This window comes from Microtus ochrogaster, chromosome 16 (assembly GCF_000317375.1).
Source record: "Microtus ochrogaster isolate Prairie Vole_2 chromosome 16, MicOch1.0, whole genome shotgun sequence".
NCBI classification, from domain to species: Eukaryota; Metazoa; Chordata; class Mammalia; order Rodentia; family Cricetidae; genus Microtus; species Microtus ochrogaster.
Genome location: NC_022018.1, coordinates 2,312,301 through 2,340,221, shown reverse-complemented (window position 1 = coordinate 2,340,221; position 27,921 = coordinate 2,312,301). Strand labels below are relative to the sequence as shown.

Below are 27,921 nucleotides of genomic sequence, written 5' to 3'. Positions count from 1 at the left end.
GTGCTATTTGAGGCCATCAAGTTACAATTCATTGGTTGTATGCCTGAACCCCGGACTTGACTCATGAAGTCACAGGAAATTGTGTGAGCAGGGCAACCGGTATGTGTGTTCTGCTCTCTGGAGACAAAACTCCAGCCTTCCATGAAATTCTCTACAATACTAAGATCTCTGCCTGCCATCTCCCAGGATACTTTTTTTTCATTAGAAAGGGAAAGGAGTCAGAAAAGTCTATAATAAACAAGTCAGAAAACACAGAGACACCTACTGTCTTGAGGAGCGGGTGTGGGCTCAGGTAGCAATGCTTTCCCTGTAAAATAAAAACAATATATAAAGTCACCAAGCATCTGCTAGTAACCACTCCTTGAATTTTCCTGTGTCAATAAAACCTTGACAGTTTTCCACACTTGCCCCCATTCTTCCCTCTGATCCACATCACACTGTGGGGAAGGAATGAAAGGAAAAAGGAAGAACTGAAGTTTATATAAATTGAATAGTGGCCACCATAAGTGGGAAGGCATTTCCTAGGGCCCACATAGTGCCATATAAAGGAAATAAAAGAATATTAATTTTAGAATCATGGAGCCCAGTTTCCAATCCGAAGCACAGGATTAAACTGTCTTCATCCCAGCACCTCCAATTACAATAAGGGATTACCAATGTCTGTAAACAGCACAGAAAAATTTAAACTGTTGATATGTGGTCAGTGTTCACTATACAACAATTTCCCACATAGACATTTTTAGTAGTGGCTAGGAAATAATGTACAGTTCATTATCTAAAAACATTTGATGTGAGTCATATATGGATAAGTCACAAATATATTCTTCTTAAAGAATCTTATTCTCATTAAATGTATATCGTACTGGAATTTTTAAAAGGTATCTTTTTCTTTCTGGATTTTGTTGGAATATGACAAAAGGGCACGGGTAATAACCTCCTAGATAACATTTCTCTATCTGCCAGAGTAAAACAAAACTACTAACAACACAAAAAGATCACTGCGAGTCACTGGCAGGAGGAGCCCCTTCTAAAATGCAGCCCACTGAGTCCTCTGGAAACTCAGGACGCTAATCCCAAATGGGGAACCATGTGCATACAGCCAGCAGAGGGCAGTACAGAGTAGGCCTCTTAACTGTACAATGAGGGCAGTGGCCATGATTCCCCAACAGCAGAGGGCAATGTGGTTCTGCTCATCTATTGAAATAGGGTCAACTAGGTACGTTCTGAGTCCCGGGTGAGTTTCCCCATTTCCTGCTTTGTCCTAACCCAGCTCCTCTGGCCTCAGTTCCTGACCTGGCTTTGTGGTAATTTCCAAGTCACCTAAATAGTAATACGGTGCGTCCCGTAACACCAGGGACCTCCTCACACTGCTGGTTCCTAGTGGGTGTTTTGAACATTGGAATATTCTGACTTGAAGGGGGCATCTTCCTGAGTCAGGGATAAAGTAGACGATCAGAGGGTGAAAGTTCCAGAAAGCGAAACTGCATTGCCTTCCTACACCCACTCGCCCCTGCAGCGGCAGAGTGTGGCCAGAGTCCCAGCTGCTGTGGGAACCTTTCTGAGGACATGACTCTTATCCAGGATTCTCGGGTGGCCTTTTGATCTTCTGTTCCTTTGGAACATTTATCTGTACTCAACGCCTTCATTCTTATCCTGTGAAATAAGGGCCTGACACTTCCCTGATGCTGGTATTTTTGTTTGTTGTTTGTGCCAACGGAGGGAACATATGGGGGTGTCAAAAAACTAGCTCCGCGATCTAAGAGAAGGGGGGAAGGGTTTGTACCTTTTTGTATCTGACAAATCCAGTTGCTGAGGTGCTCACAGTTAATATCATTCCAGGACATCCCGGGGTCGCCTTTCAGTTCACCACAGTATTCAACATTTTGATAATTATTTGGCTCACCATAAGCCCAATTTTCATAGGAAACCTATATGGGAAACATTATACTCTATCTTAACCACAAAGCCAGGGCGTTATGCTGCGTGAGAAACATTAGGCTGCAGATATTAACCATATATATAGCACATCAGTGCAAATCCAAATGGAAAAAATAGATGTTTGAATTTTTTCATCCATTTGCTTTGGACTTTTAGCTCTGGAAGAACATTTTATGGACATGTGTGAGGAAGAAAGAGCTTTTATTACACGGAAACTTTTGAAGCTGACTAGAGCAGGGAATTGATTCTTAGAACATTTTCTTTATTCTCATTAAACAGAGGTGGATGCAGGGGCACAGAAGGGGGATTTATATAGAGGAAAAAGTTAGCAAGAAACTCCCACTTCTCAGCCAGCACTTGTAATTTCCTAGATTTACAGGCCATTCTTAAGGGATGGTATTTCAGTAAGTTGTTGGAAGCTTTCCCTCTATTACACAGGCTACAGAAAAATAATTAACTCTTCTTAAAGAAGAAAAGGGGCTTATAAAGTGTGGCTGACAGAACAACCAGCCTTTGCCAAAATGAACAAGCGAAACACGCGGGGGCCCTGCGTTGGGTAATTTGGGTTTTGATAGTTTTCAGTGTCTGAAGGGTTTTGGATCAAATATTATGATCTGTTTTCTATAAACACAAACATGGAATCCAAACATCAATGCAACTACCAAATAAACCATCTCACTAAGTACTTGAACGATGCTTGTGGGCTCTGAGGTGGCACTGATATTATAAAATAGCCTTTCCCATGATGCCCAGGGCTGCTAAATGTTGCCAGCAAAAGCCAGAGCTCCCCACTTCTCAAATCTGGAGAAGTGTGACTGACTCTAACGGCTACCAAAGCTATGGTGCTACCAAGTCCAATAGTGCTGAGCTAAAGGCAGCTGCAGAACAGCTGTGAAGACATTCAACTACCTACATGCTGGGTTTGTATAGACTGGAGCTATTTTATAGAAACTGGTGATATGACTTTTCATTCTTTATGGCATTTTCATCCCCTTAGCCACAGCTATGCTTAGAGTACATGGAGACCAGGCCTGGGCAGTGAGTGTATACTGCACCTGTATTTATTTTGCATCAAAAATTATCTTAATTGCTTACCTTGATAAAACATCAGTTAAGTCAAATGATGATATCAAAATAAATACATTACCAGGTGAGAAAATGATACATTTAAAACTACTTACAGGAGAACCATCGCTCCAGGTGAACCCCTCTGAAGGACTTCCATAGGTCAGTCCCAACCAAAACAGCTCATGGTAGCTTCCACTGGCCCTGTAACATACAGAGGAAGTACATGCTGTGTTCTGAAAGAACTTTAGTCATTCAAAAGACTACCAAGAGCTGATAGGTACCTCTGAAACACGTATTAGATAATACATAAGCAAAGAGATTAATTGTCCACTTGATGGGTTCTAGAATCATCTTGCAAACAAGTCTCTGGTCACATCCACGAGGGATGATCTAGATTATGTGAGTTTAAGGCATGCCTGTGAGGGATTACCTTGATTGGATTAAAGTGGGTAGACACGCCCTAAAAGTGAATGGCACCATTACCTGGAGTGGTGTCCTACACTACACAAAGGGAAAGTGAACTGAGCATCCCATTTATCTCCTGCTTCCTGACTGCAATGCAATGTGACCAGCCCGTCTCCCTGTTATTATGCTTTGCCCGGATGGAATGAACAACCTCTTAGGCTATACGCCACAGTAAAACCTGTCACTCTTAAGTCATACAACAGCAAAGGTGACTAAGAAAATGCGAATTTGGGCCCCACTCATCAATGCCCTGAAAACTGATCATCTTAGGGGAGATCATAGTAGAGCATTGAAAGATGGTCATCTATTAAAATGAGTACTGAGTGCCTTATGCACTTACAGAGTGGTTGACTCCAAGATTTATAACTATTAAAGGATTTTGAAATAAAATTTAATCAAAAAGGAACTATGGATTTGTGAAGTGATACAGAAATGTGAATATTTTCTCAGCATCATAGCCACCAAATAGGTGACAGACAGAAGTGCTGTACGGAAGAGGGACTCACGTGATCAGCCTCCATATCACTTGCTGTTCCTCTTTATTCTTAATACTCGCTAGCTCTCCATTCATAGCCCTGCAGAAATCTCGAGATTCAAACCAGGTCTTCTTCTCATGTTTGCCTTTCGCATACAGCTACAGAAAAGGTTTGGGAAATGGTTTTACATTTGGTAACTTAGCAAATCAAGAGAAACAAATCATCTACAGTCAATGTAGTTTCTTTTATAGGAAAAGCAAGCAATGCAATGGTCTCAAACAAGTCAGGTCTCTTGGTTGAAAATCAATTTATGAGTGCCTACTTGGATACCTAGACGTGGGCCAGTGCTGGGGGTTACAGTTTCATTGAGAAAGCCTTAAAAAATAAAAGCTGTTTAAAGCACAGGAAAAATTAGATTAAAGTATTGGAAACTGAAGACATGTGGACTGGGTATACATTGTGGAAGAGAGGGAAAGTAATTTGATGAAGTATGAAAAATTGCTTTGGGACACAAAAAATAACAACATTTTGATACAAAATAAACATGAATAAAGCAAAACGCTGTCCCCTCTGTTATCCTGTTCAGTTTAAACAATGAATATCCTGGCAAGCTTTCAGCAGTGTCGGTGGTGTACCTCAAAAACTGCGGTCTCTTTTCCTTAAGCTACTGACAGAAATGGGTGAGAGTTAAATTAAATTTTACAAACCATGTAACAAAGTACTAGGTCTTAATACTTACTACTTAGTGCTGGGGACTGTAAATAGGATCTAGGATGGCAGTGTAGGACATGCCTAAAGACGCAGGAGCTAGTTAACTGTAGCAGGGAAGGGAAAGGACTCGTGGTTAAAATGGTAAATGGCTCATGTGTTGGAGTGAGACAGGATTCAGGCAAAAAGAGATGTTAGGGATGGGAAACAAAAAAGTCTGCAGCTGAGTGAAGATGCTAAGCTAAACAGATAAGAGAAGGGACAGGGCCTTGAGCTAATGATGCTAGGCCCGCTAGTCTGAAGACCTGGAGCCCTTGAGGAACTATGTAAGGCATCCCTATCTTCTCATGCATCTTCTAAGGCGCCTAAGCAGAACAGATAAAGATAGCTGCTAAGAAGGCCTGCCTAGTTCAGGAAAAAGAGTCTAGACCATTCCATAGAGTGAACAAAAATCAATGCAGTTACTTCGTGATGACTGTTGAGAGTCAAGAAGTGTTTGGACCACTGATCATCACATTGCACGGATGGAGGCAGCAGCACCAGCCAATGGCTGGCAGCTTGCAGAAAGCCAAGGTCGATAACTAGCAAAGCAGAAGTCAAGAATGAATAAAGAGAGGCCCTGCCCCCCGCTAACTGGGTTGGCTGCCCGAGAACAGGAGGTGACCATCTTGCCACAGAGAGTGGGGTCATCTAACTGGTCAACTAAAGAAATTACCTAAGTCTTTGTCCGGATTCTGCCACAGATTTACAAAATCCCCTGAACAAAGAAGTTCAACAGTTTTTCCTCTTTGGGGAACTCTTGCCTTCTTGGGAGTTACTCTCACTTTGCCTTTTTTTTTTTTTAATTTATTTTTGCTTTCCTCAATTTCTCATTTTTCTATAATTCCCCTTAAGAAAGCATGTTTCTGTTTCTGCATAACCCCACAAACAGCTTCATCTTTTACTTCCACTGGCACTGAGACATAAAAATCAGGAGTTACTCTCTCAGGTCAAGGATACTCTCAGAAACTGCACCAGTGCCAGTATGTGAACAGTTCAGAAGCTCACCAGAGCCACCGATTTTTACATGCTTTTCTCTCTTATTCTTCATGAGTCATGGCACCACAGGCTTGTGGAAAAGAGGGTTCGCCTCCTATGTGTGTGGCCGCCTTGGTAATTAATCCCTACACCTTGTCCTGGGAATGACTTAAGCTCCATGAGTAAGTGTACCCTCGCTGACGAGTGGGTGGGGAGTGGGATGGGGGAAGGAGGGGTGGCAGAAGAGGATGGGGAGAACTGGGGTTGTCACGTAAAATGAAAAAACTTTTTAAAATAAAAAGCAATGTGCCCGAAGCAAGCTTCCACAAGAGGTCCTCGATCCTGCCTCAGCTCCTACACCCTGATTTTGGTTCTGGTTTCCTGAAATATCTACCGAATTTAATTAATTCCCACATCTTAGTATTTATAAGGATAGTCTGTACAAATGTAAACAAACACTAATCCTAATCTTTCTGAAACCACATCATTCATACCGATGCACATAATTGGGTCTGGTGAACATCTGAGTTTTGTTGCTACTGGAATTCCTAGTTCACAGCATAGCTAGAGAAATTCCACTGTGTTAAACCCCCACAGCCTGTCACCTTCAGGCATTTGTATGATGGTAGATCTGGCATTTAAATGATGATGCGAAATTTCCAAAATCTATTTTATAAATCCTCTCTTATATTGGCCCCATATATTCCTTTCAGGAGATTTATATGTTAAGCTCTGACTAGTCAAACTAGATTAAACACCTCACGGATTCCCGCAGCTACTAATATGGGTGACCAGCTCAACTAGACACGCCATGCCCTTCTTGAGTTAGAGCCCAGACAACTCCATCTTCTCACAAGTTATTTTTTCTTTATTTAGCACTGGAGATGGAACCCAGTGCCTCTCATACACTAAGCAAGACTCTACCTCTGAGCTACAACCCTAGGCTTCAACTGAATTCATCCTCTATCTCACAAATGTCTCCTGAAGCGAGTCAGGGTCATGTGCCCCTAAAAGGGAGTTTATAAAAGAGGTCTTGAGCATAAGATTTTATCATTAAATAGTAAATAATTTCTGTATAATTCTAAATTTTTCTATGAAGATTATGACAACATCCTTATTTCATTAGAGATGTGGTTATTTGTTTTGCTTTTGTTTCTGGTCTTGTTTCTATTTGTGTTTGACTGGTTGCTTATTTTAATGAACTTGGTTGCAAAAGGAGAAAACAAAGAGTTCAATCTAAGAATATAAAAATAATGGCAGAACACATTTAAAGGTATTGAGGGCTCCGTACTTGCAATACTTTCATCTTCCTTCACTATAGTCGTTAAGGGCTAAATCAAAGAAGTGAAGCAGGAGCTCTGTGATGCTGACACAGCATGATCGTAGACCAGCTTATCATTCAAGTTAGCATAAAGCTTGGGCTTAAAGGCAAATGTGAGACACCAGAAGTTACAGTAAGGAGGAGCAAATTCTTCACCAAAATGAAAATCACAAGCTCAGAACAGGGTTAGAAAGCCATGAGAAATGGAGGAGAAGCAGAGAGGAAAAGTCAACACCGAAGCAGATGATGTCAGAGGAAAAGTCCAATCTGTGCCGTGGCCTCTGTTTGCAGGTCTCAGGTAGTGAGTCATTTGTATCTATCCAAGGCACTCTCCATCAAGCAAACCAGATTAAAATTTCTGCAAGTGGGACCTGAGTTGCATGTTTTATTTTTAGTTGTGTTTTTAGTTGTTGAGTATTTCAAATATTTTATTAGTTTAGCAAGTGAAACTTACTTTGAAACACATGTTGGTCTTGCTGGTGGTACCCCAGTCTTCCGGGCATTTCGGTTCAGGGGTTGTCGTGGGCTCTGGTGGGCGAGTCACTCCTTCTGCCCAATGTTTGCACACAAATTTTGCCTTTTCTTCACATTTCAGAATGTCCCACAAACCACCTGCCACCCCAGTTTTCATGGCAACACATCCCGTCTTTCTTCCTGCATTAAACACAAAGTAGAACTCAATCAGTGGGTTCTTCCTGAAGACCTGCCATGCTCTAGAAAGGCAGAGCAGGGAGGTAGCATGGCACATTCCTACATGCGGCAATGAAGGGCAGCATTTGGAAACTGTGTTTCTGTATCTTTACCTTTCCTTTGTGTGTTCTATATTCCCAAAATTATTATCATAAGTTTAGGGAGTTTTGAACGCATTTTTATATTTTTACATCTGGCTGGGTGGCCTACATTTAGACACTTAATGATAAAATATTTCTGCTATGATGGAAAAGATAATAACATAATGGATTTTCCTTCCTGCCCTTCTGCCAGCTTTCCTCCTTCCTTTTTTAATTTTTTGAGATTCCCTCCTCCTGTCATGGTCATTTCATTCTTCAGAAGAGAAGCATGTGATAGATTTCCAAACAAGATATGTCCAAGTTGGAGAATTTGGATAAGATTTTCAAGCTCTCTTGTTTCCTCATCTTAAAATGGAAACTCTGCTGTGCAGAGCTGGGATGCAGGTTATGAAGATGTCCAAAAAAAAAAAAAAAAGCATGATCACAGTAGCGTTCACACATTCTGTTTTGTGGTCATTGTAGCAATAACTAACATAGAGGTTTGAAAGCATCAAGATGCTTACTGCTAAGAGGAGCTAATCTTTTTATGTCATTTTCAAAGAATATTAAATGCTTAAACATGTATTATCACAGTTCCAGGGAGATACATCTTTTCTAGAATGTTTTCTCTACAGTCCCCAAGTTCCTGGCACCTGAGCCTTTGCCTCAGATTCCTGGAGCCACCACCTCCATCCACAGACTTCCACTGGAACTGACAGCAGATCACAAGAGTCGTTCATCTCTCTCGATACTCAAGGCAAGGCACACAAAGGTCTTGCCTGTTCTTGAAGCTGAACGTTTGGGTACTCAGCCAACATCTCTTGAGCCCAAAACATCATCTTTCTATCAAGTGGATATGCTGTGGTGGGGCCTTATGGCAAGGGCTCTGTGGGGTCCTCTTTTCCCTCTCGCCCTATTGGCCACCAGTCTGCAAGGGCAAAGGGGCAGAAACCGCAACAGAAAGCTTTGTACAGGGCTGTGAGCACAAATGGAGACAGCCCTCCGGGAGACTGCTTTTGGTAAAACAGCTCAACTTTATTTTAGAGTATAAGGAATAATATATAGGACTGGGGAGCCTGGGGACAAACCGTAATTTGCATTAAGTGGCACTCTCTTATCATAAGGCTCTGTATGTGGCAGTAGGGTCCTATGAAAATGGCTAGAACACTTGTCTAATTACCATGTGGATCTTCAGGGGAAGAGGATTTGCAGGGAACTGTATCAAGGGTCACCCTTGAGATAAATCAGGCATCCTGGGTCTGCAGGCATCCTCCAGATAAGGTTGGGTAGAGAGCAGGAAGCTTTTCTGGGGGCTAGGAGGGGGTTTCCATGTTGCTGAGCTTTTGGAAAAAGCTACCAGGCCCTGAGAGACTGCAACCTCAATTAGCCAGCCATGTCTTCCAACAGGGCCGTGATCTCGCACATGGAAGGCTGGATCAGGAGAATCCTGAGATGAAGAACAGCCTACACAGTGAGCTCCATAGAGAGTTCTACAAGCTACATTGTGAGCTCCAGTCTAACTCTGGAGTATACGAGAGCCTTTGTCCTCAAGATTCTCAGTGGTCACGGCTGAGTTAGGGTTCTAGATTAATGAATTATTATCCTTAAAGGCATTTCAGGGTCCATTGCTCAGAATCCTCCCGGTGAATAAGTAAAAGAGACAAAATAAAGCTACATAAGAAGAACTGTGACTTTCACCAAGAGTGAAATAAACAAACAAACGAACAATGCATTTGTTTACATGATCTGGAATCTCACAATTCCTATAATGTTTAACAATTTCACAATCAAATAGCAGTTGCACAAACAATAATCTGATTAGTCACATGTGTTCCTCACTCAAAGCTGAGAAGCAAATTCAAAGAACTGCTGCAGAATAGGATGTGATGTACCAGGCCAAGGAGCAAGTGCACACATTGCTGTTATCCCTCTTTGAGCTTGCAAATCCGGTACAGTGATTTGTTTTCTGTAAAGGGTGTTGACCTTTCTGAGTGAAGTCATATTCAATGAGATCATTAACCCATAACGCCAGTGTAGGAAGATGACAAAGGAGTTTTCAGGGTCTGTTAGAGAGGCCACTTACGATCTCCAGTTAGAGAGAGCAAGCCACAAGGCGAGGGCAGCTGGCTGCCCCAAAACCAAGTAACTAGGACTTGATGACTACCCAGATTAGTACATTTAGGCCTGGATATTTCTAGTCCTATGATTTCTAAGTTCCAATTTCTGCATCTTTTAAATAAAGATACTTATATGACCTTTGTCATTCTTAGAAGAATAAAAGAAAATCCCAGGCATGAAAATGGCTAAAGATAGACAAAAGACACTAGAATATTGATTGCCCCATGAGAACCCCTTAATCCCCTCATTCAAGTGCATTAATATTCATATCCAGTCTCACTGAGAAGTTTTACATCTACTTTCTATAGAGCCTTGAGTTCTCAGAAATTAAGCAAATATTCAGAACATCTGTGAGTACTTGGAATTTTGCATCTTTTTCAAATTACCAGTCCCAAATTACTTAACAATTTTTTCCTCCTTTTTGCTGTATAAGGATGCAAGCTGGGTGGGAGCAAAAGGCAAAAGAAACATAAAGGTTATTGACAACACTATTGCCTTCCATACTGTATCTGGAAAGGTGCATGGAGGACCAACGGCTCTGCTGAAGAGAGGGAACGACACTCCGAACTTGCATACCTGGCATGTCGGCATTCCAGTGTGTGAACTGCACCTGCTCGTCCACAGTCCACTGAAACGTCCCTTTGTTTTGGACGTCTGAAAGTCCTGTCCAAAAATATCTTTCAGGCCTCAATCCAACCAAACTAGTCAAGAACGCTTGTTCGTATCTTTAAAAAAATAAATAAATAAATTCAACTAAACTTTAGAAACATTTATGCAAATTTCTTACATTATCAACATGAAAATTATTGCACTTGGCTGTTTGAGCTATGGTTTAGATAATAATTCAAAAATACTGCATTACTATTCTGTAGCTCTTTCCTCAGGATTCTAAGAGTCTCTCTTGAAAGGAGACGGCAGCTCATTGATGCAGTAAGCTAAGGAAACTCAGGAAGCTCAGGGAATTTGTGAAAGTGAGATTATAGAAGTGATAAACATCACTAGGGAGAACAGACTGCACTATGGAGCTGCCTAGATGTTGATCATCAAGGATGCGGCTTTCATGAGGTGTCGTGCTGGGATGGGTGCTGTCAATGAATGCACCATGTTCATGTAGGTAACCTTTTACACATCTTCCTCCTCTGGGTAACACCCATGACATCACTGATTCACCAAGCTGGACCTGGATGAAATCATGGTACTTGGTGATCTGGAGTAAAGAGACATTTCACATCTTCCTGGAGGAAGTCATTATTCAGTAATCAGAGCTTTCCATCATTTAAATTGTAATATCTTTTTACTAAAGAAAAAAAAACAGCATCTAGCTGACTCAGTTAGACTCAAATCACCCTCCTCTGGCCCTCATATTGGCCTCTCATCCTTCACCAAATTTAAGGGAATTTTGAAAATACAAAGGAGAAAACTATAGTCATTTTAAAAATCATTCGAAACAATCAGTCCACTTTTCACACAGGCCAAGTGTCCGCTCCGGCTCAATTATTGATTATAGAATTTAATCAATAGGGATTTATCAAGGATAATTACAAATGGGGCCATCACATTTATTGCCCCCCTCACCTTGACAGGCAAGGTAACAAAGATTTGTCTTAGCTGAAAAACGTGAAACAACACAGACAACACAGGCAGAAATGGCTCTGAGAAGAGGACCTTGATTCAAGAACATAGAGAGCCTCAGAAAGAACAGAGAGGCCCGTGGACAATGACAAAACCAGCAGACGTTCTATTTAACCATGGTCCAAATAATTCCAGGTACCCACAGACAGTAAACAAAAAACCACAAGGGAAATTTACTTTTAAAACATGAAAAGCAAGTTTAACGACAGTTAGTGAATCCTTAAATAGAAATAGCACAGAGAACACATGAAGAATAATTCTCTTGTAGGTGATTTTTTAACAAACCAATCACAGCAAGTCCAGAATGTATCCCCATGATACTTAAGGAATTCGCCTCCTCTGTCCTAAGATAAGACATAGCTGTGTTCTTGTGGTCAGGTGTTTATATTAGCATTTCATCACTGGGAGAGGAAGGTGCATGTTGAAACACAATCCTCTGATATCTATTTTTATCAGAGGATATTTAACATCAGCAGGACTCTGTGGATTTTGAGTCTGCCTTGAAGAATTGAAACTCCAATAACTTTTAAAATTTTTGAGGTTTGAGTGTATTATCTAAGCTTTGCAAAGAGTAAATAAAAAGAAAAAAATAAATCTCAAAGATGGATGAGCCCTCAGAGGTTAAAGTTACATTTTTTTTTTAAATCCTCTATTTTCTATTTGATTTTCTTGGCCAAGCCAGGCAAAGCTTAATTGATTAATTAATTAGTTAACTAAAATAAAAGAAACAGAAAGAATTAGTAGATTATTTGCAGCTGTGTTATATATTGGGAGGTTGAGGTCATAATTTCAGGCCTTTAATTCTGAGCTGTCTCCTTTAATAGTAGATGATAAGACCCACACTATCAATCCCAGGGGGTCTCCATGCCAGACCCTGGAGAGAGGAAGGTTGCGTGAGAAACAAAGAATATTGAAATGAGCTGTGTTCCCCTGCTCAGTCTGTCAGCAAGCATCCTCAAGCAACAGTGTCTCTCTAACAGTGTTCAGAAAGCTTTTCCACAAGTGAGCAGGTGGAGATTCATGGAGGGTGGTGAGACAGTAGAGAAGATGGGATCTCCACGCACCTTCTCCTCATCCTGTGTGTCCGTCCACCATTGTGTCCAGAGATCAACACTGGCTATCTTCCTTAATCCCTCTCCACCTTGTGCTTTGAGTTCTGGTCTCTCACTGAACCTTGAGTTCACCATTTTATCCAGGCTGCCTGGCCAATGACCTTTTGGAGTTCTCTCTCTGCATGGACTACAATGCCTGGCTTTTTCCTGGGTGCTGGGAATCCAAACTCAGGTCCTCACGCTTGTGTGGTGAGCACTATATTCACTGAGCCCTCTTCCTGGTCCTCTCCTTTAAGAAAATCAGGAAGTCTAAGTGCTTCCCATAGTTCTCTGAGATGGCCAAACAAGTGACCAAAACTCAGTGTTGGGTTGTAGGAATGTCTTTCTATAGCTGGTCATTCGGGAATGCAGGCAAAACAGCTAAGGGCTGCACCTGGACCTGGCATGGGTAAAGTACAGCCTGGGGGACTAGACCCTTGGCCTGCAGGGTCTGTTGACATTGCCGAGCAGACAGGGTAGGAACTGAATTAGATTAGAAGATCTTGGGCTGGGGTGACTGAAGGATTGTTGCTGGGTCGTGAGGGAAGTCTTGACACCTTTGCGACTATATAATTGATGGACTTGTGAGTGTGCATGAGGAAAACACACATGTGATCTGGTGTGTCCTCTCTCTGCTATTTTCTTCCACAAAGCAAGTGGTAAGTAAAAGTACAAAATGGGATGTTCAGTGAACAAATCTTCTTTGTTTTTTTGCTTTAAAACTTTTGACAATTAACAGATTAGAAAACACCAAATCTATAACATACAACCAGCAGAATAGCCTTAAACTGATGCCAATCCTGTTGGCTCACTACTTTAATCCCAAATATCTGTGAGCTCAAATATCTGATCTATATAGCAAGTTCAGGCCAGCCAGGGCTATATATTAAGACCCTTTTTAAAAATAGTGTTTTAAGTAAATAGATTCATAAAAGTAACAAAGGAGTTTTATAATGTTTTCAATTAAGCCACCAAACGAGAATATTTTCAACATCTCTACCTTTATAAAGCACGACTCAAGATCATATATAATTTACTTCAAAATTCATAGCATGGTAATTCTTACATCTTTTTGAACACTTTTCACTATTTGACATATCTTAGAACAAATTAAAAATAATTACATACCTGTCTTCAACCGTTGTTAAGTAAGCTTTCTCATTTGTGCATGTTTGGTTTGCATCAGCGAATGTTGAAGGGGTGTGTCCAATCAGGTAGCAGTAGAAACCATGCCTTTTCCAGCCCTACAAATGTCACCAAGTAACAAACAAATGAGAGATTTGTCAGGCATACTTATTAGGATATATTTTTTAAATGATTCCTTCAGGCAACATGATTTGGTAAACAGGAAAGTCTAGGGAACACAAATCAGAATGATATCAGGGGAAACAGAAACTGTTTCTGCATGAGAACAAAGAGCACAGTATAACATCGGTCCTCACATGGCAAACGACGGCACTAAAGGAAGGAAAAGCTGCCCTAGATTCTGATGCATCCTCCAAGGGAACACTGCTTGTGACCAGTGCCTGAAGAAACTGAACGATACAGCCTAGGATTTATTTCCCATGAGATAAACCCTGAAAATAACCTGAGGAGCTGTAACCTTAGATGTCTACTGATGTCAAAGGTAGGTGATGAACATAAAACTCTGCTGCCTGGCCACTGGAGAATGCACATCAAACCTCAGGCAACATAACTTAATGACATCACTTGCCCACACTTCAGGTACACAAACTACTACATAAAATTTTAAATTCCCAGCAAGAGTTGAGAGGAAGAGAGGAACTCCGCAGGTACAAAAAAAACACACAAAAAAACAAAAAAAAAAACAACAACCCTAAATTGAAAGCTAAGCTTGTGGGTGACTAGGAATGTATCAAATGCAGACTGAGGGCTGGGGGCAGGGTCCTTCCATAGCACAGTGTTTGAGCTTCTTCTATGGCAAGAGAAAATGAAAATTCTAACCACACAACAATTAATAGGCATGTTATCTGTTTGGGGTGTTAGAGGCCAGAGAATGATATTAAGTTTCAAAATAAATGTCATCCAGGTATACCTGTAATGCCAGAACTTGGGAGATTTAGAGGTTAGATGGCAGCTTGGGCTATATATGGCTGGACTTTGTCGAAAAACCAAAGGTGGGGAAATGTATGTATCTCAGTGGTAGAGTGACTATTGAGTGTTTTCAGGACTCTAGGTCTCCTAATCCCAGCACTGGCCAGGAGGAACCAGGTGGATCCCTGCTGCTGACCAGTCACTCCAATCTGTTTAATGAGCTCCAGGCCAGGCAGAGAACTTGCCTCAAGAAGCACGGTGGGGTCATCATCAGAGACGCTTCCCATGGCAGCAGATGGAAACAGATGCAGAGACAAACTCCCCACCCCAGCCAGACATTATGCAGAAAGAGAGTCTAAATTGGTCTTCTCCATCAAATCCCTCCCCACAGAGCTCTGGAAATCCCACAGAAGAGGAGGCAGGAAGAGTGTAAGAGCTAGAGGGGATGAAGGAGAACAAAGTCCTCTGAATCTACTAAGCGAGGCAGCTGTGAGCTCGCAGAGACTGCAGCAGCAAGGAAGGGGCCTGCACGAGTCATCACCTGGTCCTCTGCATATAGCTTTTACTGAGTATTTTCAAGGGGCTCCTGAGTGTGTGGAAGAATGGGTCCCTGATTCCTGTGCCTGCTCTTGGGACTCATTCCTTTCTGTGGGTTTGCCTTGTCCTACTTTGGTATGATAGTTTTTGCTTTATTGTATTATATTGTATTTTGTCATGTTTGTTATCTCTCGGGAGCCTGTCCCTTTCTAATGAGAAACGGAAATGAAGTGGATCCGAATGGGAGGGGCATGGAGAAGAACAGTGAGGGCAGAGGGAGGGGAAATTGTACGAGAGTGGAATCTGATTTCAATAAAAGAAAAAATGGCGAAACAAAGTAAGTAAACAAAAGCCAGTGTGGAGAAACCCTTCTCATTAACGATACAGTAAGTTGCTGAATAGCCTCCTCTTGCATACACATATGCACACAAACATGTGCACACATAAACATGCATGCATGTTCTTCCAAAAAGGAAAAAGAACGTGGAACTTCAGATCAGTGTAACAGACTTCTAGTTTTAAACTCTCAGAAAGAAGCCTGTATACCCAGGTACAAAATGTGCTTTATTATATCTCCACATGGTCTTCCCAGTTTCTTAAGGAAGTCACTATTGATGGCCAGTGTTTTCTTTTTCCCTTTTTATTCTGTGACATAAAAATACAAAAATTTAATTTTTATGCCACCTTCACAATATTATTGATTCATGATATAGTGATGTTTCCAGTCCAGGCAGGCCAATATGTACTAAGATATTTGACTTTGAAGTAAGAAATACACTTTTGGTCAAGTAAGTCAGGCTACTCTCAATATTTTGAGCATCTCTACAACTCTGTTGAACCGGAGAATCCTACACTATGCATTCTTCACATTGCAGTAACCCTTGCCTTCCTTGCTTCTTTCCCTAAAACTAATTGGTTTGGACATTCATTCAACTATTCTATCTCGAGCTATGTCATATGTTTTATACTTATTACATGCAACCTTAAAAGAATATTGCAAAGAGTTGACTAAATGCCATCAACTTTGAACCTGGCCACATGGATTTCTCTGAGCACTAGGTTCCTGTTCTTTCTAAATAAGACTATAATTTTCCTGTATATTTATTAGAACTTAAGAATAACTGTATTGATAAGTTATTTCCTTGATGTAGGTGGGTCTTGCCTCATCACTACATTTCCTTACTTTCTTATTACTATATAATGATTAAATTGGATTATCAGGTTGTACATATGTGGTGACTGATAGGAAATGTGTATAAAATATCAATTATATAGAAGTAATATGTTCATTATGTCAGAAAATGGCATGGCATATAATCTCTTACATGTGTATATATGATTACACAAAGACCATAAGTGTGATGGTAATGAAACAAAGTATATTGACTTGGAGACAAGGGCCTGGATGCTAGCCTTGCCTCTGTTGATGAAAAATCTATAAAGGGAGGGTGTGAGAGAGATCAGTTTGTAAAGTGATTACCTCGCAAGCATGGAGACCTGAGTTCATCCACCAAACCCACATAATATCTAAGTTTGGGATATGGCTGTAATCCCAGTGCTGGGATAGTGGAGGGACAGGTGGAGCCCTGGTGCTCACTAGCCAACGAGCCTAGTCCTACTACTTGGCAAGCTCTTGGCTGGTAAAAATTTCCATCTTAAAACACACATGCATGCACACATGCACACACACACACACACACATGCATGGGTATGCACACACAGAGGAAGGGGGCATACACACACAGGGGGGACATACTCACACAGACACAGAAAGAGGGGGGCAGTTATACATAGTACTTGAAGAATGACACCTAAGTTGATCTCTGGCCTCCATACACACATGTGCACACAAGACACAGCACAAACATCAGCACACACATGTGCATCTACATAAACATGTACACACACCAAAAGAAAATAAATGTTTACAACTTCTCTGGCTAAACTTTTTGGAATGCAAAATTAGGTTGAATTTCGATCATTGTTAAGACCCTCCCTGCATCTCTCCCAAGCTGTGATTTTTCTAATTGCTTTGTTTTTCTTTCCAGCTTATTTGTCTTACACCAAGTTACACATCACACGTTCTTGTCTTGCAGTGTTTGCTACTGGTGATGTGACCCCAGCAACTCACTCTTGAAAATACCATTAGTTCTCACTTCACCTTCAGTTCAGGAGAAGTGAGAAAGGACAAAAGAGGAAGATGAGCTACTCAGCAGACAGAAAAACAATAACCATACGCCTACAAAACTACGTCTGTAGTTTCTTTATGCTTTTAGAAATAATTTTCAAGATGATTTATTCCAGTCTCCTATAACTCTCTCTCTTTGTCTCTGTCTATCATCATGTGTGTGTGCGTGTGTGTGTGTGTCCCCATCTGTGCATGCACATGCAGGCAAGACACATACACCATGGGCTCGTGTGATTTTATTTAACCAAGTTACTCAACACAAGCTGGAGGCTAGGCAACCTGCCTCATACTGTAGTGATGTCCAGAAAAGCTTCCCCCTTGGAAGATAGTTCATCCAAAACACTTTAAGTAGGAGAGTAGCCAGGGATAGCTTGCTATCAGCATGTCAACATTCAAGATGATTCCCTGGAAATGCTCTGAACTGCCCATGGGATCACAGACTACCCATTCCTGCATAGCAACTTCTCTCACAACCTGTCTTCATTCCATCATCCACCCCAGGCTCTTTTGGACTTCATTTTATTCCGTTTTCTTTTCAGTTCTCACATTCGCAATGGATCCCAGGACTTCTCCTCTCAGAGACTGCCCAAGAAAACTTCAAGAAGGACAGGTTATCAGACACAGAAAGATAGTGGATATTTACAGTTGAAACATTGGTCTTTGATGGTAAGTAAGCACTGTGTGCTCTACAAAATAAAGCCCACTGTATCAAATGGCAACCTTAAGTCACCGTGTATGGTCTGTACTCACTTTCCGGCAGCCCGTTTCGACCTCCTCTGGGGCTGGAGCATGGGCTTGTGAGGCCATCTTACAGATGTAACCAAGTGGCTGTTCACAGGCTCTGTCTGCCCAGTATCCATCCTACAGAGCAAAAAGAAAAATAGTTATCTGTTTTAGGAACTTGTTACATTTGATTCCTTCTGGTGCTGAATCCGGGGCCATCTGCATGCTAGCTAGGGGAAGCTAGCATCTGCAAACAAATGATAAATTCACGTCTTACATGTCAGCATTATATTTGGCTCTAACTACACAGGTGTGAAGAGATTGTAATTCTAATATAATTCTTCATCTTGAGTATTCAAGTCCACTCTGTGGAAGGAGCTGAAGAAAAATCTGAAATACTTCCAGGTCCTTCAAACACGATGCTCACTGGCGGTTTATATACAGCCTCCCCCTCAGTCTTGTTAAAGTTAACCAAACACATGTAACCCATCCAAGAAAACATCTTGCCCCAACAAACCAAACTTAAAAGCAAATTTGAAATTATTGCATTCTTCCTTCCTTCTCCCTGGATGATGAGGGTCCTTGGAAATCCAAGTTTCAACCTTCCACATTGTTTAGGATTCTACCATTCCATAGACACGTCAAGTTAAGATCGCCTTCTCTTTCTTTTAATTTGAGGATTTTTATAATTACTCATCTCTAATTCAGTACAATCCAGCTTCCAGACCAACAGCCAGAGTAACATTTATAAACTGCAGATGTTTATCTTCTACTCTTAAGACAACATCATTGCTGTTTGTTGAGCCTCAAGGCTTCTCTGCTACGCCCGCCATCATCCTCTAACTCCTCAGTGTTACTCTCTGAGCGGGTCACATCTACGCCCGCCATCTTACTCTCTGAGCGGGTCACATCTATGCCCGCCATCTTACTCTCTGAGCAGGTCACATCTACGCCTGCCATCACCCTCTAACTCCTCAGTGTTACTCTCTGAGCGGATCACGTCTACTCTCCTCTCAGGATTTCAAATAACTATAATAATTTTTAAATAAGAAAAATAGAAGGTAGTACTTATCAGCAACACATTTGAGCCAAGAATTGTGTATAATATATGCACAAACTTTTTAAATCTTCGTTTCCACTTGGGAGACCCATACGATTATCATCCCCTATGCAAATGAGGAAGAAAGTTAAACAGCAAGGCCCATACCTATCGTCTATTAACAACAACAAAAAATACTCATTGATTACTGCAATCCCATTTAAAACATGGAATGAATCATTTAAAACAAGGCCTGCATGCAATCTGAAAAATCAAATGTGGCCCAACAATGAAGTCTACATTTTCTACTCAGAGCTACCAGTTAAAGATGTAAACAAACTCAGAATTATTGGATAAAATAATATGCTTATATATAAGTGTGTGCATATATATCATGTTCTAAATAGTGCTATATACATATACACAACATGTGCACATATATGTATACAGTTCAGAATTTAGCAGAAAGACCATATTAGTCATTAGTTAATGCTACCTCTTAGCACAGTGCTTCTCAACCTTCTTAATGCTGAGACTCTTGCTAGGGTGACCCCCAACCATTAAATTATTTTCGCTGCTACTTCATAGCTATAATGTTGCTACTGTTATGAATTGTAATGTAAATATTTGTGTTTTCTGATGATCTTAGTGACCCCTCTGAAACTCGTTTGACCCCCCAAAGGAGTCACCACCCATATGTTAAGAACAACTGTTTGTATCATTTATTTTATGGTTTTCTTGACTTTGCTAGATGCTAAAGAAACTGAATCGGAATTGCACAACTTAAATGTGTATCAACCATGGAATCAGTCTCAACAGATGATAATCAAGGCAGAGAAAAGAGGCTCCCGGCACCACAGTCAGGCGTTGGCAGAGCGTCTCACCTTGCCCTTCATCACCACGCAGTCCTCCTGTCTGTTGTTCTCATGGCTTGGCTCTCCACGAAGCCACTTGGTAAATGTCACTGGGGTCCCATCACTCCACTCAAAGTACATTTGAATCTTGATGTCGTTTAAACCAATCCACAGCTCATCCTGGGGGTCTACATGGGGAAAAAAAAACACCTAAGTAGTTTATCACTTGCCAAAAGTAAGCAGGGTATCAGAGAAGAGGGCACTAGGCTTGTCCACTCAGCAACACTCCCTTGATCTCAGAGAACTATCAGAGTAGTTCTCTACATGCAATAGATAGATATGGACTATATATTATGGTGTCAGTTTTAGGTTTCTCAACGCTTCCTTTCCATTGTAAATGTGACTGTACTTTTAGTTACAGTTATATATTTTATGGACGTTGTAAAAATGAAATGAGGAACCCCAACCAAAGCTCGGTTATTGTTACAAATAACTTACATTCTAGAACTGCAGTACCATGTATCATGATGCATATGACGTATATACAGTATCATGTGTGGATATATTTGATATATATCTCATATACATCACTAAACTTGACTATCGCTTACTTGGTTATACTAAACCTTGTGAATATTTTAGAACAAATTTTACATCACTCCTGATTTATTGGATGTTATTATTAATAACATTATAAGTACCTCTGTAAAAGTTTAATCACTGAATTTCAAGTAAAAAATTATCTAGACAGTGATAGAAATTTAAATTAAGGGGATAGGGAAGGAGAGATGACTCTGGTCGAGAGTACTGGTTGATATTCCAGAGGACTCAGTACCCAGCATCCATCTAGAGGACTGGAGGGGTGGCTCAGTGGTTAATAGCACTTGTAGCTCTTGCAGAGAACCCCGGTTCCGTTCTGAACACACACACAGTAGCTCATAACCAGCTATCGTCCCAGTTCCAGTGGACCTGATAACCTTTTCTGGCCTCTGCGGATACAAGTGGTGCACAGACATACATGCAAGAAAAACACACGTACACATAAAGTAAAATGCTAAAGAGATGGGCTGACAACTGATATTTGACACTGATTTCCATAGATAAAAACATATTTGATAATTTTAATTATAAAACATTGTGTAATACACTGTACAATATTGCAAAGCTAAAAAGTTCAGACTAAACTCACAACAAAGATCTAAACCGTGATCACTTTATCTCGAGGTTCTCTGGAAGGCATTATTAACTCTAGGAACAACCACGTGCCTAAGATACAAATGTCACAACAATAATGAAACAAATGGTTGAGGAGCTCAGGCTACAAAAAAACATTTCCAAGTTCAAAAAGTTAGATGCTACACAATTTAATATCTGTTTAATTCGATTAACTGCAAATGGCATTGTAGTCTCTGGTTCCAGTCTTTGAATGGTAAAAGACAAGGACTTCAAAGTTATATTATAAAGATGTTTGGTAGAAATTGAAGAAAACATCCTACAAGGATTTCCCTGAGTGGCTGATTTTGTTCCTCCTAAAAGCTGTCAATCAGCTTTTGGAGAAGTCTTCAAGTGGACTTCTGCCAGATGGAACAGATGTTTCCAGCATCCTGAAGCACGGGGCTGGTGACAGGACGGGCCCTCTTCCTTTCACTGTTGGCAGATCAGGAGCTTCTGAGCAGCAAATGCAGGCTGCAAAGACTTCAATGCCCTCAAGAACTTAGGGTGAGGACCACGTAAAGCTGCACCGTTATATGTAAGACTGTTCTATGTGTATTTGTTTTAATTTATCAGTTGACAAAGAGTTGGACTATTTTATGGCATTCCCACATACATTTTTCTTACTAAACTGTTTCCTTTAGATTGTTTGCAATTCTACTAATATTCTACAAATACACAGACACACACACACACGTGTGTGTGTGTGTGTGCGTGTGTGTGTGTGTGTGTGTGTGTGTGTGTGTCAGGCTCCATCGACTAACGTCCTGAGTAGGCCAGGCTGACTGCTCAGTTACTATCAGGGATTGGCATGTCTCCATCTGTCCACCATCAGGGCTACAGGAGGACAACCACACCCTGGCTTTATTCATTTATTTTTAGGAAACAACCAGGCATTTAAAGAATAATAAAAAAAAAAACGAAAACAAACCACATATGTGTGTGTGTGTATGGGTGTATGTTTCAAGTTGTTAAATCAATTTTCATAAATCAGTTAAAGAAATTGTATGAACTGGTATTTATACCCTTCATGCTCAGGCTCCAGATTATCTACTTATTTCATTTATATGACTAATATCTAATATGACTAATTAGAGATTCTATCTCAACTAACTAAAAAGAAGTTTTGAAAAGCTTTCATTTATAGGCAATAATTTCAATTTTCTGTAACTTAACTTTTACCAAGACTATTTTGTTCTTTTAAAGAAGGAAACACTGTACTGAAATATCATAAATGATACAGTTTACTTTATTTTTAGTAACTTCTTTTTTAACGTATTTATTTTTATTTTATGTGAATGAGTGTTTTGTCTCCACGTATGTCTGTACACCAGGTGCTTGCAATCCCTACTAAGGGCAGAAAAAGGCATCCGATCCTCTGGAACGGGTATTACAAATGGTTGTTAGCTGCTCTCTGGGTTCTGTGAAATGAACCCAGGTCCTCTGAAAGAGTAGCAACTGCTCTTAACAGCTGAGCCATCTCTGCTCCCCATAACTCCCCTTTTCAATGTAAAGCTCTCTAACTCATTCCTTCGTCCTCAGGCTGATTTGAGATGAAGCCCTGGTCATTCAGCTTCCTGAAATAATTATGGCAATAAAAATACATGGTTCTGCTGTAGCTTTGCCAAGCCATACAGAATAAGACTGGCATTCCTTTGCGTATCAACTAACCTGCTTTCTACATTGGTCCATTTGCAAGCTTCCCAATAGGTCATGATAAGATTAAGTGACTGTTACTTAGATACTCTCATTGTGATTACAATTCCATCATTTAATCCAGGCTATGTGAGCACAGAATAATTAAGACATTGTTTACATGTTGCAAGTGTTATTTGTGTGTGTGTGTGCATGGGGGGAAGTTATATGAGCATGCAAGTGTGCACGCTCATGAATGTAGGGCTAGAGAACACACTCAGGTGTCCTTCCTCAGGCTCCATCGACTAACGTGCTGAGTAGGCCAGGCTGACTGCTCAGTGATTATCGGGGATTGGCATGTCCGCATCCATCCACCATCAGGGTTACAGGAGGGCCACCACACCCTGGCTTTATTCATTTATTTTTAGGAAACAACCAGGCATAAAGAATAATAAAAAAATGAAAACAAACAAACAAACCAGAATAAGACAAAATAAGTAAACGAAGGAGGAGAAGGAGAAGAAGCCACCAAAGAGAAGCATAAGAAGCACCAGGTTTTATGCTCAACCTGGAATCCTCTTCATGCTACAACCTATGGAGCGATCTCCCTCGCCCTTCCAAGCCACGGGACCACACTCAGTCAGGTGTGGCAAATATTCCCATTGGACCCTGGTGCTTGGAATGATAGTGTCTTTGACATATTTTTCTGCTCTTCCTTTCTTTTTGCCTCGTGTATTTGTTAAATGTTTTTGCTTTCCCTGCACCCTGGTAACTTTTCAGGCAATGAGCGTCAGGAAGCGAGGCCCTCCTCCATCACCCTCATCCATTCCCCCTTGTTTTTGCTGGGTGGGAATTAGGAAGAGCTGCAGCTGCTCAGCAGCCTCCACCAGTGGGAGATGAAAATAACCATCATTTAATCAGCAGGTCCTGCGTAGGGCCTGTCCTTCTGTCTCTTGGCCTGCTTTTCTTCAGACGCGATCCCACGTCATTTGGCTCATCTAGTATCTTATTTCTGGTTCTGTACATTCTCCATAGAGCCTTAACTATTTGCCTAAAATTGAGATGTATATTTCTCTCAAAAGTTTAGGATAGCACCTTTCATAGTTACCCAGTTCTTACTCTGTGTGACAGACACCGCAGTAAAGAAAAGAAAATCCCAAGTGTGAGATGGCTCATTTATGCACATTTCTTGTGAGCTATAATATCGGCCTAACAAAAGCTCATACACACATAATTCCAAATTATATGCTGTGACCAGGCTAAACACGACATCCCCAAATACAGAGTTGTGGGGAAATAATATTGAAAACTACCCATAAAGAGAAAATGTTAAATTTATTAATGACAGATACACTTATTTAAATTACTATATAATCTGTGTTGGCAGACGTGCCATCTACTTAAATGTATATTGTCAATCAATTACCAATTTAAACTAATTAAACTGAATATTTACATTTCGAGCGATGTGTGGCAAGGAGACAACCACAATGGGCTTAGTGTCAAGGGGAAGTTTCTCACCATATCCTAGCTGGGAAAAGATGAAGTCAAACTCCTCGATGCTGTGGATACTTGCCAGGTCACCGCCTTCCTTCCGGCAAGCTTGCAAGGCGTATCTCTGGATCTTCTTCTCTTCCCTGTGGATCTTGTAGCAGTGACCTGCATATGGCCACCACTGACTAGGGCAGCCAGTGGGGACATCACTTGCTATAAGGGAAAAAGAAGTTTAGAAAGCATATGAAAGAAGTTTGTTTAAATTTGGAACAATATTTTCAGCTACCCTAGATGTAAGATATTCTATTTTATGTCTATGTAATACTTCACAACTGCAAACATAAAGATAACATTCTTCATTTTATGGCATACACATTCACAAAAGATATATGGGAAAGGAATATTCTATTTTGCTTTAAAAGGGTGATTTGGGAGTGGAGAGACATCTTTTACTTTAAAATGAAGTCTGGTGCCTTAGACCATTCAGCCATTGAAGAGAGTCTAATTGTGCTTAAAGATGCTTAAGGTGTGGCACTTCACAGTTGATGGCTCCTGGTGGGGGATGGGGTGTGGGAAAAGACTCAGTTATCTTTAAGGATCTGGTCACTGGGAGTCTGACCATGTTCCAATAAGTATATGGACAACACAAATTGGACTTATATTTTTTTTCTTTTGTGAGGGAAGGCACAAGGAAGGGAGGGTAGACCTGGGAGGAATGGGAAGCAAATGTGAATAGGATACAAATATTGTATGAAATTCTCAAATAATCAGTAAAAATATTGTATTAAAACTAAGTAAAAATAAAACGAAGCCAAGGGGTGATGAAATCAGCACAATGTTACTGCATGTGTGAGGTCCTAGGTTCAAATGTCAGGGCCTAAATAAATGAACAATAAAAGTGAAGACAAATGAGAACTCTATTTTTAGAATCTGTGTTTACGACAAGACTACACAACAGATCGTCTCATCTGTCCTTATCACTATCAATCCTGAACTGCACATCTGTGATACACTCTTTAACAGCGGGAAGCCTGAAGACTGATCCATCCTCTAAAAAAAAATTGCGATCCTTCTTGTTCCCGTGGACACTAAGGAGACTGCCATTCATTAGAGAAAGAGCCATAGTCCTGGTAGGAGGAAGAGCTGAAGTAGAGAGCAGGAAAGTGCGGACATGAGGCTCACCAGCGAAGCTATGTAGTCATCATACCTGAGCTGCCACCAGTTATTCACTCCCAAAAGACACCACCCATGACGGTGGCCATGAAAGCAATTTAGGTTCAGAAACTTTGGGGGCAAAAACTGAATTTGCCGCAAGGGTGTTTTAAGCAAGTCATAGCATATGAATCAAAGTAGCACATAGGTTCTGTTGGGTTTTTCTTTTTTAAGCAGAAACCATAATAATACTATTAATACTAAATTAGCTATCCTCACTGTGTTCTAAACTAGGAAAGAATAGAGACCATACTTATAGAAGACAAGCCAAACAGAACCATTATTATCTACGTAAATCAGTGTTAAACATCCTCATTGTTGCTATGGGAAGCTGTGATCAAATGTCATAACCTTGATCACATGTTACAAAAACTTTAATAGTAATGAGCGATGGGAGCGCTACAGTGCAGATGACTGAAGGGAGAGACACCCTCTTCTGTGGACGCTCTTGAACCTGGCATGGGTCCTGGCACACAGCCAGTGCAATGAGTGATGGTTGGGAAAAAAACGATATTATATTTGACATACAGCAGCTTTCTTTGGTAGCTTTCCAGATACCATTTGACATAATCCTGACGTTGGATTGGTTTATATATACAAGTTAGCTATTAAGTGACCTCAAATGTACTGCTCACACAATGCCTAGTACTGGTCCCTTTCTTTGTCATCCTCTCATTTGGGTTGGGGTGGAGGGGATGAAACAGGATCTCCTGCAGTAACTCAGGATAGCCTTGAACTCATTTACTCCCTGCTTCAGCCCCTCCGCTGCTGAGATGCCAGGTGGGCACTCCATTGCTGGATCTCGCGTCATCCTAGGAATGAATGAGTCCCATTTCTCCCTAAGAGCAGAGGCTGAAGCCTTTGGGTGCATGGGCGAAATGTGAGAAATTCTAATTTGCAACACCCTAAGCTGTACTACTGCAAAACAAAAATTCGTATTGAAAAACTGTCATCCCTTAGTACAATTTCAATCCTGGATACTTTCAGGGGTTGCCAAAAAGTTAAGAAGTAGAAAACTTAGTGTAGCTTTGGAGCCCCCTGGTGGGATGTCTTAATTTTTCTGTCTGGGAAACAAAAATAATGGCAGTCAAAACTGAAAGTTTCGAAAACTGAACAGAGGAGCCTGAAAAGCATTTAAAAATATAGTTAGGGAGCTGGGTGGTGGTGGTGCACGCCTTTAAGCCCAGTGCTCGGGAGGCAGAGGCAGGCGGATCTCTGTGAGTTCGAGGCCAGCCTGGTATACAAGAGCTAGTTCCAGGACCGGAACCAAAAAAGCTACGGAGAAACCCTGTCTCGAAAATTAAATATATATATAGTTAGGGAGGCTGTCCTTGAACTCGGAGACCCACCTGACTCTGCCTCCTGAGTGCTAGGATTACAGGTGTGTGCCATTACCGGTGGAAAATGCTACAGATTTAAACCTCTGCTTACAGGGTTTTGTGTATGCGGTAGAATAATCCTCATAGCATGAAGATGGAAAGGCCAGTGTTAGTGTAGCTGAGCAAGTGAAACAGGGACTTGAATAATGCAGGTGTAATGATATGAATGAGATTTTACAGGATGAAGAGTTACCAACATTCATATTTTACAAAGGAGGAACTTAAAACTGATGGATTAAGCAAGAAGGCCAAATTAAAGAATTCTGCCTTCCATTCCAGGGAAACATAAAAATAACTTTTCTCCACTTCCCCAAAGTGGCGACTGCAAGTCTCTGGAGGAGAACTGTACTAACTCTTCCAAGAAAGATTTAGCCATCCCTTCTGCAACAGCAGTAGAAGAGACAAGTTGCAAGCATGACTGAGGTATCCACAGGTTTGGCCACAGTCTCTCTAGAAAGTCTGTCAAGGGGAACCGAGACCATGAACGGGCCTCCACCCATATCCATCAGATGTTATAAACCAGAGTCTACCACCATATTCATCAGTGATTAGGAAGCAGGGGCCCAATCTACATCCATCAGTGATGGGCCTTCCACCATATCCATCAGTGAGCTTGTCTGTGTCTCTATCTACTAAAACTATAAACATGCCGACTCTCAGATGTAGCAATTCTACTTCTAGGAATACCATCTCTGCAAAATGGCATGTGCATTGGTGTGTATAAGGGTATTTGATGTCACAAAATATTAAAAGCAAATTAACAATCAAGGCTTGGGGATTGCTCAGTTGGGAAAGTGCTGTCTTTTTTAGCACAAGCTCTTGAGCCTGAGCTTCAAAATGCAGGCTGAAATAAAAAGTATGTGCTTGTAATCCCAGTACTGGGGAGGTAGAGATGGGAGGATCCCTGGGGCTTACTTACTAGCCAGCCAGCCTAGCCTGCTTGATGAGTTCTGGGCCAATTAAAGACCTCATTTCACAAAGAGAGGAGA

General features: G+C 41.0%; 1 protein-coding gene across 1 annotated transcript in view; it reads right to left on the bottom strand.

Annotated features, from left to right (window-relative positions):
- The window catches only part of Mrc1 (mannose receptor C-type 1), a 90,352-nt gene that overhangs the window by 27,990 nt on the left and 34,441 nt on the right, over positions 1–27,921 (bottom strand). The window contains exons 7-16 of the mRNA XM_005354640.2: positions 24,369–24,554; positions 20,031–20,188; positions 18,135–18,245; positions 13,733–13,848; positions 10,458–10,606; positions 7,448–7,647; positions 3,978–4,105; positions 3,120–3,207; positions 1,784–1,928; positions 266–307 (exon numbers count right to left, since the gene is read on the bottom strand). Of these exons, the coding sequence (XP_005354697.1) occupies positions 266–307; positions 1,784–1,928; positions 3,120–3,207; positions 3,978–4,105; positions 7,448–7,647; positions 10,458–10,606; positions 13,733–13,848; positions 18,135–18,245; positions 20,031–20,188; positions 24,369–24,554 (1,323 nt within the window). The remainder of the gene's footprint in view (positions 1–265; positions 308–1,783; positions 1,929–3,119; positions 3,208–3,977; positions 4,106–7,447; positions 7,648–10,457; positions 10,607–13,732; positions 13,849–18,134; positions 18,246–20,030; positions 20,189–24,368; positions 24,555–27,921) is intronic.